Below are 18,276 nucleotides of genomic sequence, written 5' to 3'. Positions count from 1 at the left end.
CGGTTACGGTAGATTCTTGTTCTGACGAATTTGTCAGGATAATCAAATATACGATATTATGGACATGGACGTATATGTAGTTTCGTCTACGGATGTCTCATTCATCAGAACATGGTACAATTAGTCAGAAGGTGTCCTATGTTCTATACGGTGCACATATTCGGATATATTCAACATATTTTGCAACACATTCCGATGTAGACATAGTCTAACGTTCTTCTTTCACTGGGTAAGGATCACTTGCTTCCACGTTACTGCAAACTCGCTAGAAGAGAATCGAGGCTGATTTTTTCACGAACACGGATAAGCAGGTTACACGAGATTATATACATCTCGCTTGGAACATGGAAAATCACGCGGAGGTTGAGGAAATTCGACTCCCTTGAACTAGCTGTACTCGTTCATCACCCAGGGACTTTGTTACCGCCGCGAACGTTGCACAACGCGCGAATGCGAGTGAGTCTCCAAGCTGATTTACGGGGTGCGTGTTTCCCGGCCTCGAGCGGTTCCTGTCGTCCGATCCACCGATAACTTCGTGGATACATGGAAACGTTTTTGAAGAGAATGTAACGGCCAGGGATCGCCGTTGTTGCCAGCGATCTTCCAGCGGAGGATCGATAAATTGGATCGATAGCGTGGGTGTGTTGATTTGGTGAGAAAGTAAATGACGATGTTCGTCTTTGCGGATGAGAGGATCGCGCGTTGTTTAGCGTGTTAAGCGACTGTGATATGTTTTAATTTTCTAAGTTCTCAGCGAAGCCTGTATACTTTTAACTCTTTTTTTTTCGCCTTATAGTTATATTTTTGGAATTTACTTTTGACAGTTAGAATTTTTATAGAAATTCAGAAGGAGTTACAGATATACACTATTATTTAAAAATATTGTTATATCGACGTCTTTCAATTCTTCTAACACGAATTAAATATTTTTGATTGGGAGATTTCTGTTCCAAGTGGTATGTTAAATAAGACAAGAAAATAAAATGTGTAGTATTTTCGTCGTTAATTTTGTTAAAATCATATGGAGCAAATATTCCGCGTTAATAGCGACGGGACTGAAAGTTATTGCAGAATCCTCAACGATCCTAGAAATCGATTCATCATTTTCGAGATATTATCTGCGATGGATCGGGCAATCGACGAATCAAATAACGACATCGTTCTCCCCTTTATAGACCCGTCACCTCAGCCTCCATTATCGTTAAAAGCCATCTCGCCGCGTCCTTTCTCGCTTACGATTTTCGACCGCGCCAAAGCGTCCGTCTTACATAATCGTACGTACGGTAATTTTCCTTCGAGTTAACGACACCGTGGCAATTCGACGTGGAGATTTCCGTTGCGCAACACTGTTCGCCGCTTCGAAGTTTGCAGTAAACGGGTGCGATTTGCGGGACGATGTAACGCAAGAAAATTGGAGCAAATATTACAGGTTACAGCGAGCAAAAGCGACGGGAGGAAATGCTCGCGTGTAGAACGTTTGTTGGAGTTAAAGCGCTTCCGCGACTTCTTTGCGGGTGGCCCTCGTGCCAGCCGCAATTAATTTCAACCGTGCACGCAACGAGAATTTAATCGCGCGGATCAACGGGAGCGAACCGGAGTTTCTGTCAAAATTTCGTTTTCGAATTCTCCTTGACGTTTCCTTATGAGCTTCGATAGTTAATTAAAAGTTCGAATTATTCGAATTTAAAGATTCAAACATGAATTTGAATTCGGTGTGGATTTGAATTTGAGTCTGAATTTGAGTTTAAGTTTGAGTTTGAAAGTAGAAATGATCTTTACTTACCAGACACTCGGAACTCAAGTTTCGTCGAACAGAGAATTACAAATTGAAAGATCTGAAACTTCTCTGTTCAAGATCGATAATAAAAGTGAAGTAATTTGAAAGCGCTTTATACGTAGTAACTTCATGGTACCAATTTGCAAGCAACGTAGATGGCGATTGATTTATTACAGCGCGCGCACGATATTTCCGCAGAACTCGCGAGCGACATTAAGAGCATAATTGGCAATGTCGTTGATAACGTGAAACGCGAATTACAGTAATTACCGAATGAATTTTTCAGTTGAGTCGCGTTTTCTATGCGTTTACGCGTGCTTGTCAACCAACTGGGACCAACGTTCAGCTTGATTTTTAGAGTTGGAGGAGAGAGTTAAACGATATCGACTGGTAAATAGGTGTCTCGTACGATCTGTCGCGTTTCCATTATTACTCGTTCCCCTGCTCCGCGTTATTCGACTTTCCCTTATTTGTTTCGTGGCTCGTGTAACGAGCTTTTCGATCCGTTCGATCGCTACAAATACGTTTCACAGGCTGCAGCACATACTTTGGCATATTCTGGCGATGTTACATTTCAGAATTTCTTGCTACGTCATATAAGAAACGATCTTGTAAATCTCGCTTACGATAGCACAAGTTCGTTCGCAAATAAATTATACGAGTTCTCTGAACTTCCGTAAAGTGAATTTTCGTGACGCATTGTGTTACGTCCGGTGACTGTTTACACATTCTTCTTGCGTATCCTCAGCAATCTTAAGGACCTACCATAAATCTTGGCAGTTTCATAGTTAAGATCCTTCAGATCAAACATGTATCTTTTTACTTCAAGTGTTCCTTGGTATTTATTGTCCATTCCGAGAAGGTACAAGAAATTTGGTGTTTCTCCTTCCTTGCCCACCAATCTTTTTCTTATCCAATTAGAAGCAACGACTATTGCCCTCACTTTCCTGGCCAAAATTTCCATCAACGAATCCGATGATTCCGTGCGTTAGAACACCCATCGATAGCTTTCCTCCGCCACAGCATCGTCACCGAACTTCACTGGTTTTCCATCTTTAGATCAGTCAACATCTCTTGACTGGATTCCCACCCTTAGATCAGTCATCTATTTAACCTATATATACGCACCGAGCGCAACTGTCTATGTCTATAAAGTTGTTGGAATAAAGTGTATATCGTAACCTGTTACTTCAGTGTTATAATCAGTTCAACCACCTCTATTATCCTAAACGAAATAGGGGACCGATCATTTCGTGACGTCGATTATCTAATCGTAACGGGAATTTACGACTCCCGTTGGCGCGCTTCCTCGCGATGGCGTCTCTCCGCGAACGGTCGAACACATTGGGAAAACTTTCTTAGGAAATTCCGTGTGTAACGCTTGGTCCAGAGCCATTCGATAGAACTCGTCAAAAAATCATAAAACATCCCAAGTTCTAAGCTTGAAATTCGAAATACTACGATATTTCCTGCTGGGAACGTCGGTGAAAATGGAATGGCGAATCGCAGTGGCGGTCGGCTGCGATTACCTTCCCTTTCGCGGCGGGTCGTTTACGCGACGCGGCGCGACTCTGCGACGGTTAAAGCCGCGCGGCGTTTGTAAGAAGCGGGCTGGTCGCTCGTAGCGCCAGCGCGGAGTCATAAAGGGTATGGGAGCGACACACCCACCGGATGCATTTTACACACTCTGCTCCGGTAGGTAAGCCGCGGTGACGTCATCGTCCTATATACAGGGTGCCGCAGCCGTGACCCGTCGCCGCGACCTGCACAGCCAATTCTTTCCTCTGTTCTGTTGGCGCGCGAAAGTCGGATTCTTGATATCCACCACCGATAATCCAGCATCTGCGTTCCAACTGCCGCGTGACTCTACATATTCCTCGTTACAACTTATACCATTTTTTCTTCGTATTTACACGCATAGAAACGCAATTAGACTTTAAAACGCTTTATTCCGGCATAATTCTCTTGTCAACGTCGAATCGACCCCTGACTCGTTCTCTCTCGAGTAGTTGTCGAGAGGTGTCAGCGATATCGCGAGCGTGTCTACACAGAGAGATTGTCTCTTTCTCTTTCTGTTTTGGCGTGGCTGCATTGCATCGTTGCTCGAGTAACGCAATCGCACGAGTCACGTGCGCCGAGCACGTAATAGAGGCTGGAGAAATTTTTGCTGGATCGGTGATCCGTGGGCTTCGACTTGCGTTCTGCTACAATGTTGCTTCGAGCGTTTTTGCGGGACAGCGAATTAATTGCGCGACCGCAATCAAATCGGTACAGGGTGGAGATTGACGTGGCAGCTGGCCGGGGGTGTCGCAATAGGAAGTGCTGCACGGTATTCCGACAGTTTTTCTGATTCAGGGTTGCTTGCCACGTTTCACGTCGTTTTCATTAATTTTGATTTCTCGTAGTGAACCGACGTTATACCGATGCATGCGAAATATCGTTTCCATGGGTTAATACCGTTTGTTATGTTCCATCTCGCTGTCAATCATCGTCGATGACACGAAAGAAGAATAAATTTTGCTTTGGCATAATCTGTATGGAATATTTGCGAGATTTATAATAGAGACGTTACAAATTCGTAATTGACCAACGAATTTTTTAATTAATTTCGTTCTCGAATTCTGTTATCGAAATCGTAGTAAACTACTTTTTCGTATTTAATAGGTGAAAATATTCGTGGAAGTTATTCGTATAAACGTAAATGTAGCATTTGGAGAAAGTTATGCAAATGTTGGGACATATCGATTTTTCAGTAGAAAATGAATCGACAGGGAAGCTATAAAATAACGTTGAAATCAACATTTTAAAGAATATTACTGTAAATAATACGTGACAATTTGAAGTGAAAGTCACATATTTCCCATACGCTATGTTATCCACCACTCTAATAAAATTATACGAGTTTTCATAGAAAGTTTCATTCTCCCTTTCCAACAGATATTTCCCCCGCAAAGAGGAGGTAGATTATTTATCTCCCTAGTAGTTTTTCCTTCCAATAATCTTTTTTCACCCTCGTATAAAAGATCATAAAAATTTTAGAAACAGAAAGAAGGTAACTTCCTCTGCACTCAACCCCCGCAGCGTGGAAACCGGTGAGTTAACGACGGGCATTGGTGGCCGTTTCTAACATGAAATATCGGTCGGTTGTCGTCGATATCTGCCGTTGTAATCTGAGTAGAAACAAATCCTTGGAATGCACCGGGCTGGTTGGATTGAGTCGTCGTCGTCGTCGTCGCTATTGCGATTGCGCTCCGGTCCGCTCGTCGGGGATCGAACACGCCGCGCGTTGGCCTGTTGCGTTCTCGAAAGCGGCTGCCATTGTTCCGTCGACGGAAGACCGTGTTCGCCGTGGAACCGAGATAAGGGATCAATTTTAGATACAAATATCACACTGACATATAAAGTTGTTGCGGCCTCTGTTGTTGTCCTATCCGGGAAAGGTCGATGAACTTCGTTCGATTAGCACCAATCTTTGCGATGAATTTTTCACACTTCTAAACTCTGTTCTCTGTTCTTCTGATACCTTGCGCCTACCGCTGAGGGTAAAATCTATGATTTTTTTCAAAGTTGTTATTTTCTAATAATTACGTCTTTGTAATTTTGTGGAAGCTTTAAGTTTGTAGCGTACGATTCTGAGTCACGATTACATCAAACGATCGAATAACGACACCTACCTCCCTACTGCCGAAAGCGGAAAGAAAAAGAAACGCGTGTCTAACGAATCTCACGTGCGTGCCACAGCGTTAGAAAACGACAATTCACGAAGCTTATCGGACTAGCGAGCGAGAGGCACTTCATCAGGCCAGCGCGGGTTTCCACGTGCGGAGATTGATTAATGCGCGTTTCCATCCCGCGTGTCCCTCTTCCCCTTTCCTCCTGTCTTCGTTCCGTCTCGCTCGAGAAACTCTCTCCTTCGGCTCGCGGACTCGGTGGTCCGTTGCATTATCCTGATCCTAAACAACGCAGCATTGATGGATATCGCGAGCGCTTCTGGTGTATTGTGCAACCATTCGAAGCTGGCTCGCGGCTTCGCTTCCGATGGCTTTTCTCGGTCGCCGCGGCGATTTAATTAACGACACCGGCCTCTCCTCTCTTTCTCTTCGTGTGTTTCGATTTTTCGATAATTACGAAGCGACGCCGCGTCACCGTCGCGTCGGTCGATCGTGAAACAGTCGGCTGGCCACTTAGGAGAGTTCTTAACGAGACGAGAACGAGAAAATATCGGCGAAAGTAAGTGGATCGAGCTGCAAAAGTGTCCCTGCCACTTCTCACAACGCTTGCAACGTCGATACCTTTAACGAACTTTGCTCAAACACGATCGTCGAGAACGACCGATCGATTTGCGTTTTCTTCTCTATCACGATGGTTATCTGTTCGGTTCGATTGTCGTTGCCCGGTGTCTATCGTCCGGTTCAGGGTCTCGGCCTAGCGGTACACTGTTGCTATTCATGGGAAAGTATGATAGCGTTTGAAACACGGTCGTGAAGTTTGTACTTACGATAATTTGATTTGATCCTCGTTCGCACGACGAGGTGTAGATTTCAAACGGAGATTGGAAACTTAGTTTTAATAATAATATAAATTTATCGACTATAAGATCTTGGTAAATTAGATAGAAGCAAATAGAGAGATGTACATAGACGTAGGAAAGCGTTCTCCATAAAACTGCAACGAAGAAGCAACTTTTCTGGTTTCAAAATGTTGATTTCTCTGCTGTTGAGACAGCCAAAGGATCTTTGCAAATCGACCATGAAATCCTGTAGAAGCATTGAAAGGACGAGTCAGTGAGGCGAACGAAACGAAGTACTTACGGAGAAGTAGAATAGGAATTTTCACGCAGACTCAAGGGGAATCGACCGCGAGAGAATCGCAGGCTGAGACTGGTGCGAATTCGCCACAAGCCCTCGCGAATACCGGCCACGTAAGAAGTGTCAGACACGCCAGCGAGAGTGATAACCCGTCAGTTATATAAATGTATTAAATTATATTCTATGCCGCAGACACGCATCGCGGAGAATGGACTGGACGTCTGGCTGATTGGTTAGGGAGATCGTGTAACAAATGTTTTCACGATCTGTATTATTCCCGCGCGAGAAAAGTGTTCTATGCTCTCTGCCTTGTAGCCTGTCTCCTTCTCTCTTTTTCTCTTTCCTTCTTCTTCTTCTCGGTTACGTTTCATTGTTTCCATTATGATCACCATAGATTCCCATGACCGGAGTTTTCGAGCCGCGATCGGTGTCACGGTGAAGACAAATCTCCTGGGATTACATTAGATCATTGCGAAATCTGTACACCTCGAATATCTGTTCGGCTCGAACGTACTAATCAAATGTTCACCGGTTGACGTGGTCGCTCGATACAAACTGGTTTACACGAGCAGAACGCTGTCTCGGACAGTTCGACGAATTAATAACGATTGGTGCCGATGGAAAAACGTGATCCAGGCGTAGATATTAATTGTTCTCTTGGAACACCTTTGGCTTGTAGCAACAGTATGTGGGTGTTATTCGAATCGTGTACGTTCATGATAAACCGTATAGTGATCGAGGATGACAGGTATTAGCTTCCGTCAATTTGAATTATTTGCTGAGAAACTTACGAATATCGTTGAACTAAAGTCACAGCCTTCCTATCGTACGAGCAAATGTCAATTTTGTCGTCTTACAATATTCTTTTATACGTGCGAGAATAACGACTGAACAATAAAATCAACTTTGTCAGTAACTTAACTTGTTCAAAATAAACAAATATGCAAATACCCTGGAGCAATGGTATTTATAAACGTTAGACCCGAGTCGACTAAAGTTTTACCCTCTCGCGCAACGTTCACCCTTTTCCGTCCACTTTCTCCCAAGACTCCATCTCCCACAAAATCCCAATCATACACAAAAACTCAGACCGTGCTGCAACATGAAATTCGCGAGTACGTACGAAATGCAAATTGGTGGGCGTGAAAGGAACTCGCGGCGCTTATAACGGGACGCGATTAAACAAAGCGACCGGTTAAACAAAGGGGCTAATCAAGGCCCACCCCGTGGCGTTCTCGGTCAATTTCAATTCCGCGATCGTTCCAGCTTTGCTGTCAGCGAGACGGGCGCATGAAAAAGGCAGGGTTGCTGGCATACTGACGTCCCAATTCTCCTCGCGTTCTTTCTATGCCGGCACTCCGCTTTGTACCGCCGACAATTTCGACTCTCTCTCTCTCTCTCTCTATTCTTCTCTCTCGCGTTATACTTTTTTCTACCCTTCTCACCCTCCGATGACTCTCCCTCTCTCTCTCTTTTTCTTTTCGTTGCAACGAAGCTTAATGAATGCATTCGCTGCGGGGATTTGAGTGAACTCGATCGAAGGCTCTTGTAGTAGTTGATCCGATTGATGTTTGATGGGGCGAATTGGCAAGAGAAACGGCCACTGAAATTCGTTTGAAGTATCTTTGATTTCGTTATGCCAGGTTAAATTGTCGGGCTTTATCGAATGTTTGCTTAGGGGTTGATTAATTCGGCATTGTTTTGTTCTCAGAGTTCTCGTTTGGAAGTATTATGTATCCACAATTTATGTTTGGTTGAAATTAGAGGATGAGGAAGCTTTTAAACGAGAGAAATTTTAGAATTTCTGGAAAAAATATTTTCATTCGTTCAGGCTGTTTATGATAGCGATTCCTGTTGTGCCAGATTTGTCAATTTTATCGTGTTAATACTAAGTATAACCGCAGTTTATCAATAAGATCATTAAATATAGAATCTTCGAAACTCGTATATAAATTCTCAACGAACTTCCCACCTAACTCTCATTAGAATATTTAAATCGCTTTATTAATAATACATCTGCCTTCAAAACCCACCACGTGCTTCTAAACATCGAAGCGTGTTTAGCCGAGCATTTCATAAATCACATTATCACAGGGAAGTGTAGATACATTACGGTGAATCAAGAGCGGACTGTTCGTGCGAGCAAACGCATTAATAAACAATATGCCTCCATAAGGTGGTCTATTAAAACAGCTACCGCTGTAGCCACGGTTAATTTATGCGAACCCTCGGCTTCCACGTCCCTTTTCATTTCCCAGAATCCCCATAGGGACGAGACCATCCTCCCCTAACGAGTCTTTTATGCACCGTCGACTTACCCTTTTCCCATAAATTTCGACTGACCAAATATTGGTATTGACGAACCCTGAAATGGCCCTATTATTCGAATATCGTCGTATCCTGAGGGTCGGACTCCCGTTCCACCACGAAAATTATCGATACTTGGCATTATCGATCCAACGAGACAATAGCTGATTTATACTACTCGTTTATGAGATCGCTAACAGTTGCTCGAACCATGTAATCGGGACATTACAAATTGAAGTGGCTGTCACTCGAGCGGCGATCCAAGCGAGCGAATAGCGATTGTCGAGGGTGATTTAGATTCTTTTCTTAAACTGTTTGATCTTGTTAGATCGCTGTTTTCAGAGAAAGGAATGTATTTGTTCTATCTAGTTTATGCTTTTGTTTGTGAAATCGACGACAATATATCGCTATTACTTTATTCGAGCTTGTAAAGTCCGATGCCGTATTTATACTCGATTATCTTATCTGCCATTTTTTGGTGTAACGCTATTTCTTTACAAAAGCAATGTTGAGACGAAAAGCGCAAGAGCGTGTTAAAAGAAATTCTAGGAATGAAAAAAGGTACAAGAAGTGCGAAGGGAGTAGCAGTAACGAAGATAAGTAACGTTTTCTTAATAGTTGTAAGTTCAACTCTATCCATTTGCAAATTTGTGATGTGCTACCTTTTAAAATTGTGACGTCTACTAAATCTTCTGAAAATCTCAAGCTGAAACATAACGACAAACAAAAAGTATCCGATTAAACTCTCAACCGGACGCATTCCACACGTACCTCGCGCAAGTTTCGTAGCATTTTCGCTCATCGAGCACGGAGACCAGGCGGATGAGGGCGGACGCACGTGGGCGATCGAGTACGCGTATAATGGTTACATCGCGGTGTTCCCCGGTTTCTCGAGTGGCCGCTAAACTGCGATGTTTATGCAGTCCGGTGTAACGATGCACGCCGATATAATGCAGCCACATCGCCGCTGGGGCGACGCATGCCACTTGTCCGCTTCGCCATCCGACGCCCGCCGGCCGAGCGATTCGTAAGCGGATAGCACCGGGTCCCGATCCCCGCTGCGACGTCGTTCTGCGAACAACCAGCCGATTTTGCTGGAAAGTATCTGGTTTACAGTCTCGAGAGGCCGACCAACTTTGCGTTCCTCGAAAAAGACGAACTGGATCGCCTCGATTCGCATCGATGAAGGCGAAGGACCACGCGGATTGGAGGAAGGGATCTTGGATAAACGCGTTTACGTCTGCCGGTGATTTGTGTAAATACTAAGGAGAATCGTTCTCTTTCCTTGATTTTTACGAAGATGGTCCTTTTTTTCTTTTAGTTTCTTATGGAGTTTGAATCGTTGACACGTTATAGATGCACGAAGAGATCTCGTGTATTTGTATTTTATTGTCAGAAGCTGTTGACGAAATATCCTGTGTTTCGTGGAGATATCAGTCAAGAAATTTGATCAAGATTTTATGCTTAAAATAAACGACAAGGTAAGAGGGGTTGACAGTGATTTATTTAACGTGTAATATTTGACACGAAAGAGTAGCTGGCAATTAGGTTCGTTTAGTACGTAAAATGTTTAGTTCTTAATGTGCTAGAATTCAACTCTCGAGACTGTAAAATTTTACCACGTAATTGCGCGACTATAAGCAAAAGTACGTAGCCAGCTTGAATTAAAGCGAAAAGTTCCTCGATAAATCAGCACCCTCGTTTCAATATACTTTGCGTACATCTCTCGAAAGCACAAAAGACAGGCGGAAGAAACGGAGTCCAGCGATGCTCCTCGAATTGACGTACATACCTCCCCAAAAGCAAGTTCCAAGAGTTCGTTGGAAGTGGTGGACGGGTGCTGCCATAAAATTCAATTTATTCCCCCTTGTTTGTTCTCACCATTGGGGGAGATCGGTGTCGATAACAGATTCTCCTGGCGTAGGCCATGATTCCATAACAATATGGAAGAGAACTTGGAACCGTTAGCTCGCTTGTCCCCTCGGCTTCTTCGACCGCTTCCCGTTTCCGGAACCATGGCTCAGCGCGTTAAAAGCTTCTGAGAACGCGGAAACCCAAAGGTGTTATATAACTCAGGAATGCACGCCACCATATATTACGTGAAATCTCTACATTACGAATATAGTAAGGTAATGGCCAGTAGTAATATCCTTACCCTATTTTGCGCTATTATTATATTATGATATCGTTATGATATTATGCAGGTATAACTGGGCCGATTTCATAGGAGATTTAATCAGACAGTGTTTCATTGTATATCGACGTACATGTAGTGGCAACAATGTAGTTAATTATCGACTATCTGTTGGAATTAATCTGGTTTGCCCCAGCTTACTACCAGGTATAATAATAATGATCTGGTATTCGTCCATTTATCACGGGGCTACAATAAGGAGATAAGAACGCGCGCATTGTGCTGCTGCGTCCGTGATAAGTGCTGAATATTAACAATGCAACTATCTCGACCTTTACCAGCCATTATACCGTTCATTAGCGATAATGGGGATTGTATATTCAATTATCAATTGTTTTCTAAAATTATTTTCGTGTTCCTGGATTAGGCCTCCATCCGAAAGAATCCCGCGAACAAGGAACAGTTATTCGCTACCGAACTTGTTCTCCGTGCCAAATTTCTAAACTTAAATTCTGCACACGCGTGTAGCTGTGACTCTAAAATTAATAAAGTACACGATGGATCGATTTGAATTCCGAATGACTCGTTCGTCACATCGCATTACATCACGTTCCACCACCTGTCGCCATTCTATCACGTCCCAACCCTTGAAATTCATTCCTGTCCAGATACGAACAAGCCACGTCACTTCACGGTAATATGTAACGTTTCTCCGGGAAACAGGCTCGTGAAAGGACCGCTCTGTTGCAGGGTCGCGGAGATGTCGCATCGTTGGTCCGGAACTTGCTCGGACCGATTTACGGCGATGGCGTTATCAATCTGCTGATAAGACAGGCCCGGGACATCCTGGTGTGCGCTTATCACGGCAACTTGGAGAACTTCCTCAGGACTTATCTGTCACCAGCTGCGTCTCTTCTGGCGGAAGTAAAGTCTGTCGCCTCTGAAACGGTGAGTTTATTTCCTCTTTTCGCGTAGTCGCTCGCGAATGTACGAGGTTCGTCCGTGAAACTGGATCGTCCGCGAGGCAGGAAAGGTGAAAGAGCGGCGGGAATGCGGCTCAACGGACGGATTGTTCCTCGAAGCGATTAAAGTAATCAGTCTCATAGATGGCTATGTCCAAGTATGGTCGCGACCGGATCCACTTCGCGACCAATTGCGAAATCCGACTTATCGTCCGGATGACACGGCCTTCTATTTATATAACCGGTGACCGATTTAATCGGCGATGAAAGCGCGCATCGAGAAATTCATCTTTTTGTTCGGCGGTTGTTTCTTTGATAGCTGGAGAATACGCGAAGATAGCAGAATTTCCGATCGGTGTCCTTTGCCTCTGCTACGATCTACGAATTTTTTTTATCGTAATCTCGGTACCGTTTGAACAAAGAAAAAGATGCTTAACATTTTACGCTTTTAATATTTACAATTTCAACAGAAAATCGAGGCCGGAAATTAAACGGAAAACAATAGGATCGAAAATGACTTAGAATCTACCAAAATTAAACTTAAAATTAAATTTTTCAGAAAAATCGCGACTTTTTCTTTTACCTGGTACGTAGATAGTTACTTAACCTTCCGAAGTTTGTCTCCAATGACACAACTCGGCTGGCGTGAATGTGATATAACGGCGGATTAACCGAGTAACGCCCTCGCAAAGGTACTGAAGACTAGGTACGCGAGACATTCCAAGAGACAGTTCAGCGTTAACGCTTAGAAATTCAATTAAACAGGCAAGAATTGTCGAGCGGGAAGTGGTCGTCGAGAAGAAAGGCAACCCTTGCCGGTCGATCGTCGCTAATAACACTTGTAGTTGCGGGTAACCGGCCTGTCTCGAATCTCGAGCAACGAGGGTTGTCAGCGCGTCGAAGCACGTGCCTTCACCGAGGTTAATTTATTTACGCGGAGAGCCACGCCAGTCGCACAAAGTGTCTCGAGAGGGCGTTCGCAAAAGCCTCCGCCTAACCACCGATCTCGAAATCTCCCGCTGTACGGTTCGTAAACGTTAATTAAAACTCGCAGTGAAATAGGGACAGTTCTCGGCTTGGGGTAACGGTCGAGCACGTGGCGAAATAACCTAATCTCGTGACACCAAACCGCTTCTACTCGGCGGAGGTTGCTCTGATTCGAGGGGAAGATGGGTTTGATGAATAACGTTTGGAAGGTCGGTAATTGGCGCTGAGAACGTTGACTGATTGATTCGGCCGACCCGAATTGTGTTTGATCGGAGAAATGAATTTCTGGTGGTGGGGTTGAGTTGTGTTTAAAGGTATGATGATATAGAATGTTAGTGATATACGAGTTTGTAATCGGAGATCCGAGGTTTTTGCACAGTCTCGCGGTGTCATCAAAATCAAAGCTGTTGTGTTTTATCGAAAAATGTACTTTGACGTTTCAACGTTATAGTTTATTAAGAGTCGAACGAGACATTGTTCGTGTTCGTAATGGTTGCGGAATTAAACTTGAAATATAAATTTAGAGAAGACAGAAGAAAGTAACGTCGACTCTGTTCGCAGACCAAGCTTGTCGCAAGTAAAAATAGGTTGACTGTGTTTGAAACGAACTGTCAATTATCGTAGAGAATATCTCGACCCAATAGTAAGAACCTGATAAGATTACAGCTACGAGTCCATCGTTCTACCCTGAAGCCTGACCGAGGAATTTCCGAAAACTAACTCTTATTACGACGTGAAGCGGGTACGAGGGAAATTTCTACACAATGGAAGGCACGGCGAGCGGCGCTCGATAAATTCTAAGGAGAAGACCAATAAAGAAAACGACGCGCTGGCTCACGACAATTTGGCAGATATGGGGCAGCGATGTCCACGGTGGAAAGCGGAGCGACGCGAGCGGAGCTCTGCTCGCTCGTTAGCGCAGAATTTCTGAAAGTAGGTAGGCAGAGAAGCTAACCGGCGCGTTCTACCTAATATAGGCGAGCTGTGGCCTTTGTCCGCGCGCAATCACATCCGGTACTGTCGATCTGGAAATTTGTCCGCAGACCAGTCGACTCTTCCGTCACGATTCGGGACTTGTCTTCTAGCTAGCCATTTCGGTCGCGTCGTTGTCTTCGTTGCGATTAGTAGATTGCCTTTTAAAGCTCTTCTATCGAGGAGCAATCAGGATTCAAGAATCGTAGAATTTTGCTAATTAGCGGAACAACCGTAAACGTTCGAATTTAACGTATAAAAATCAACTACATTGAAAGCTTGAACGTTGTCACAGACCGTAAAGAATGAATTTGCTAGAACGAGTATGACTGTTCGCTAACTTGACTTACCTTAACAACTACCCGCAGGAACTTAATAAATCCCTCCTACTGTCGTACGATGTAATTACTCACCCTAGAAGAATTATCTTGGTAGAAAGTTCGATGCAACATGGAGCACTCCCTTGGAAAAACTGGAATAGGTAGCTCGCGAGCGACGAAAGCGTCCGAGAGGCGGTACATCAGCGCAATTTGCCAGCGTCGTTTCGATCAATAAACATCCTGCACGATGTATACGGGACGAAACAGGAATTATCCGTCGTTAAACGACGACCGGCTTCGCGGAGCGAAAGGTTGTCGAATGTTGCGCCGAGTGAATTACCTACCGGACAAGTAATTCGATAGAGCTCGTTACACCCGAGCTTGTATCCAATTAAACTAGCCTAGACGCTGCTTCTTTCTCTTTTTCTCTCTTACGCGAGTGTGACTAGTGATTTTCCGTGTACGAGCTGGTGTACGTAGGCACACGGTGCCTCGCCACCACGCGACGCATCCGTAATCGCCGTATCAACCAAGCCGATAACAAGGTTACGCGCGTGTGCTTCGTCCGTAATAGCAATAATTTCTTGCCAAGTAACGACCATTTCGTACTGTATACGGAAAAGGGACGCCCGACTGACTGAGAATGGCTCTGGACTCACCCTTTACGTTCAACCGGAGAACACGCTCGTAAATATCATATCGCGGCTTTCCAGGCTCTTAACTGGCTCGGAGATTTTCGTTTTGGGAAATTGGAACGGAGAAAAATTGATTTATAGATCGTTGGTTGCTGCTCATGGCACTTCTTTCGATACCTTGGGTAAACATAATCGACGGTTGAATGGAGGATGTAGCAGTAGAGATACTTCCTGAAATCGTGTTGTCCAACTTCATCAACCAAAATGAACAGGAAGATGTGAATGTTACAAATATCTTTTAACATTTACGTTGGAATTTACCATTATTTATATCGTCTGTTTGCAATAAATAAGCTTAGAGAGGTAGTCTTTTTTTTTTTAAGAAGTTGAAGCCTAATCACGTATTCCGGTAGTAAAATTCGAGAATTTATACGATGACCTCAAAATATTTCCATAACTTAATATTTCTGCAATTCATTTAAAACAAAAAACAATTCACATGCTTCACTTCGAAATCCCATGTCCAGTTTTGGAGCTATCGTAACGGTTGTTTCTGCTGGAAGAACGTTTCACCGAGGAATCACCAGCGAGGTTGTGACTATGCTGCAGCAGCAGCAGCAACAGAGAGAAAGAGAGAGAGAGAGCTAGAAACGTGCATAGTGCTTGGCTCGATATTCGAAGGGCAGGAATTCGCGTGGGTGGGTCGAGCCCTGCAGATAAACGCGGACTGGCGAACGGTCGCACAGGTGTACGGGGCCGAGAGAACCCCGCGACATTTATTTCCGTTCGTATCGCAACATCAAGTTACAGCCAAGACGCTTATCGAGCGTACTTGGGAGACTACGATCGCGAAAGAAACGACGGGGGTCAGTGGTGGGTCGGTCCGTTTCAATCATCCACTCGTTCTCGATTCTCTTTCTGTTCACCTTCGGGTATTGTTTCTTCGGCGACGTTCCCGTTGCATGTGAAATCGCGTCTCGAGTTAGCGATGAAATACGATTCCAGTTCCATTCTCTCGAGCAGAATGTCTTGTTAACCAGCTTGGCAGTTTTAACGCGATAACTGTCTCGCGTTAACCTCGATGACATGTCGATAGACCAGTCGATACGGTTTTTGGTCTCACCGCATCGACAGATTTTGAGTGTCTTTAGGTCTTTTAGGACGCACTTTTTCATTTCTTACAAGCTGATCAAGCGTTTTCGTTAGCTTAATGTTCGTTTCAACGAGACTTTCCAGATCCAATCATCTCCAAACAAAGAGTAGACCCAACGTTCGCTTCTTAAATTCAGGACGTTCAGTCTAGTCAATTTGATCGAGAGGTTGTGCTAGGTAGCCAGGACCAAGATGGACCTGCGTCGACGTAGTCGAAGGGTGTGCACAGATTGACGAAGCTGGTGGAAAACGGGACTGTAAGGTAAAGGCTGGAATGTCGGCGAAGAATAGCAGTAGGTAGGTGTAGCCAGATAGCACGGGACGAGTGCATCGAAGACACCGTAACGGTGCCTCGTCCGAACTGATTGACAATGATTGAAGGCTGCGGGTTTCGACTCGGGACTAGGATAGTCATAGCCAGGTTCTAGGTTCCTCGTGTAAACCACCAATGGGTGTACATGTATGTAGGTCTCTCTTGTGGCTATCCGGCGATCTTTCGCCATTGAATCTGGAAGATCTGCGCCGGGAGCAGAAACGACGGCCCACGCCACGCGATCGCTTGGTTTCTCTCGATCGTCTCGTTCGAACAACCGCCCAATGCGCTCCTATTATTTCCGTTCGATTAAATTAAGGCTATTTCCACGATCTTCTGTCATCGATATCCCTCGATATTGGATACGCCGGTGGAAAGCTCGGCTTCGTTAAGACAGAGAAAGGTGCTATACAATGTGCGTAAAATTCGTCATAGGATGATAGAGCGCTTGAAATATACAATTTTCGTCTATGATCCTTTCGCTTAAGACAGAGTTAGCCCAGTTAGAATTGACTTATGTGTACCTTATCTACGGTTCTCCAAAAATCGAAATATCCTACTCTTCTGAAATTCTCATCGTCATCGTTCGAAATCATTAAACGATAAATTTCACAAATACTCGTCAAATAACTCTTTCCTAACCCTGACCTCGTTCAATACGGTTTCGTTATCGAATATGAACTCGTCATGAAAAACCTACTAAAATGCTACCGTGGAGAAATTTTTTCCATCGTGAACCATTTATCACCGGCGAACGCACGGGCATCAGGCCATGGGAATTTTAAGGTTTCGTTGAACAGGGCCAACACATACGTGGTTCACGCGCTGCTTATGCGAGTTTTCGCCTGCACAGGTAAAGCGAGGCTCGTGCTCGCGGGATCGACGACACGCTCGAGGCTCGACCGCCTCGCACCGCGTGATATATCGATACCGTGGAGACAGTATCCGCGTGCTGCTACCAGCTACTTAACCCGCGACCAATCGGTTACGTATGCGACTGGTTACATTACCTACCTACCTACTTGCTGGCTACCAAACGAGGACCGACCTCCATGCGAGAGACAATGAGCCTTCTTCGCTTTCCAGCTACCGTTCGTCGTTCGTCGATGCTTCTTCGACGGGAACTTGGAAATATGTCAAACAACAGAAGCTTGGATATTCATTTTTTCGAAACTTACAGAATTTTGAGACAATGTGTGCATCAGAACATTCTACCGCTCAATCTTTAAACCGATTTCCGAATAAGAATTACAAGTACTCCAATGATTACCAGACCCGTTCGTTATCCTTTGGATAACCGCTTCAGCCACGAACCTAATCTAGCTAGAATCACGTGCGAGTGTCGAGCTGCGAAGAAATCGAAGAAAAGTCGATAGCTTTGCGTTTCCTTTTGCCTCTTCTTTCGCTGCGAGAAACGGGCGGTATCTGCGTTGGCATCGCTTACGCGTATCACAGCGGCTCATTGTTCGTGGAAGATTCAATCTCTCGGGTCCGAGAGAGCCTTTCTCCTCTTCCTGCATCCGCGCGAGCAGCGCCGCGCCGGGAAGCGAGGGGAGCAGCGGGAATGGAAGATAAATGAAGCAAGTGTTATTTTCCAAACGGGCCGCTTTTACATAATGAATAGGAAAGCGAGGAAACGCGGCGGCGAATTTTTGTTTTATTTACGTAAGCGCGATCGAGCGGACAACGAGGCGGGTCGCGTTGAATCCGCGCGCGTAAAAACTGCGACCAATTTCTAATAGCTGGTTAGAAACGTGGCGAGGAGGGGGGTGGGTAACTGGTAACGCGCGTGGACAGTCTCGCCAACGTAAAACGCTTAACTACGCATGGACCTCCCTCCCTCCCATCGTATCGATTCGATGGGAGATCGCGATAAGATACGCCGCGAGGCTTGTCATCCTATCACGGG

At 44.7% G+C, this 18,276-nt stretch overlaps 1 protein-coding gene across 4 annotated transcripts in view; it reads left to right on the top strand.

Moving 5' to 3' along the window:
- The window catches only part of LOC139994041 (uncharacterized), a 303,249-nt gene that overhangs the window by 55,530 nt on the left and 229,443 nt on the right, over positions 1-18,276 (top strand). For all 4 annotated transcript variants that reach the window (XM_072016334.1, XM_072016324.1, XM_072016315.1 and 1 more), the window contains exon 3: positions 11,777-11,974. In XM_072016334.1, coding sequence (XP_071872435.1) covers positions 11,777-11,974 — 198 coding nt within the window. The remainder of the gene's footprint in view (positions 1-11,776; positions 11,975-18,276) is intronic.

This window comes from Bombus fervidus, chromosome 2, assembly GCF_041682495.2.
Source record: "Bombus fervidus isolate BK054 chromosome 2, iyBomFerv1, whole genome shotgun sequence".
In the NCBI taxonomy this organism is placed as follows: domain Eukaryota; kingdom Metazoa; phylum Arthropoda; class Insecta; order Hymenoptera; family Apidae; genus Bombus; species Bombus fervidus.
The sequence above is the reverse complement of the archived record's forward strand: the minus strand, read 5'-3'. Positions and strand labels throughout refer to the sequence as shown.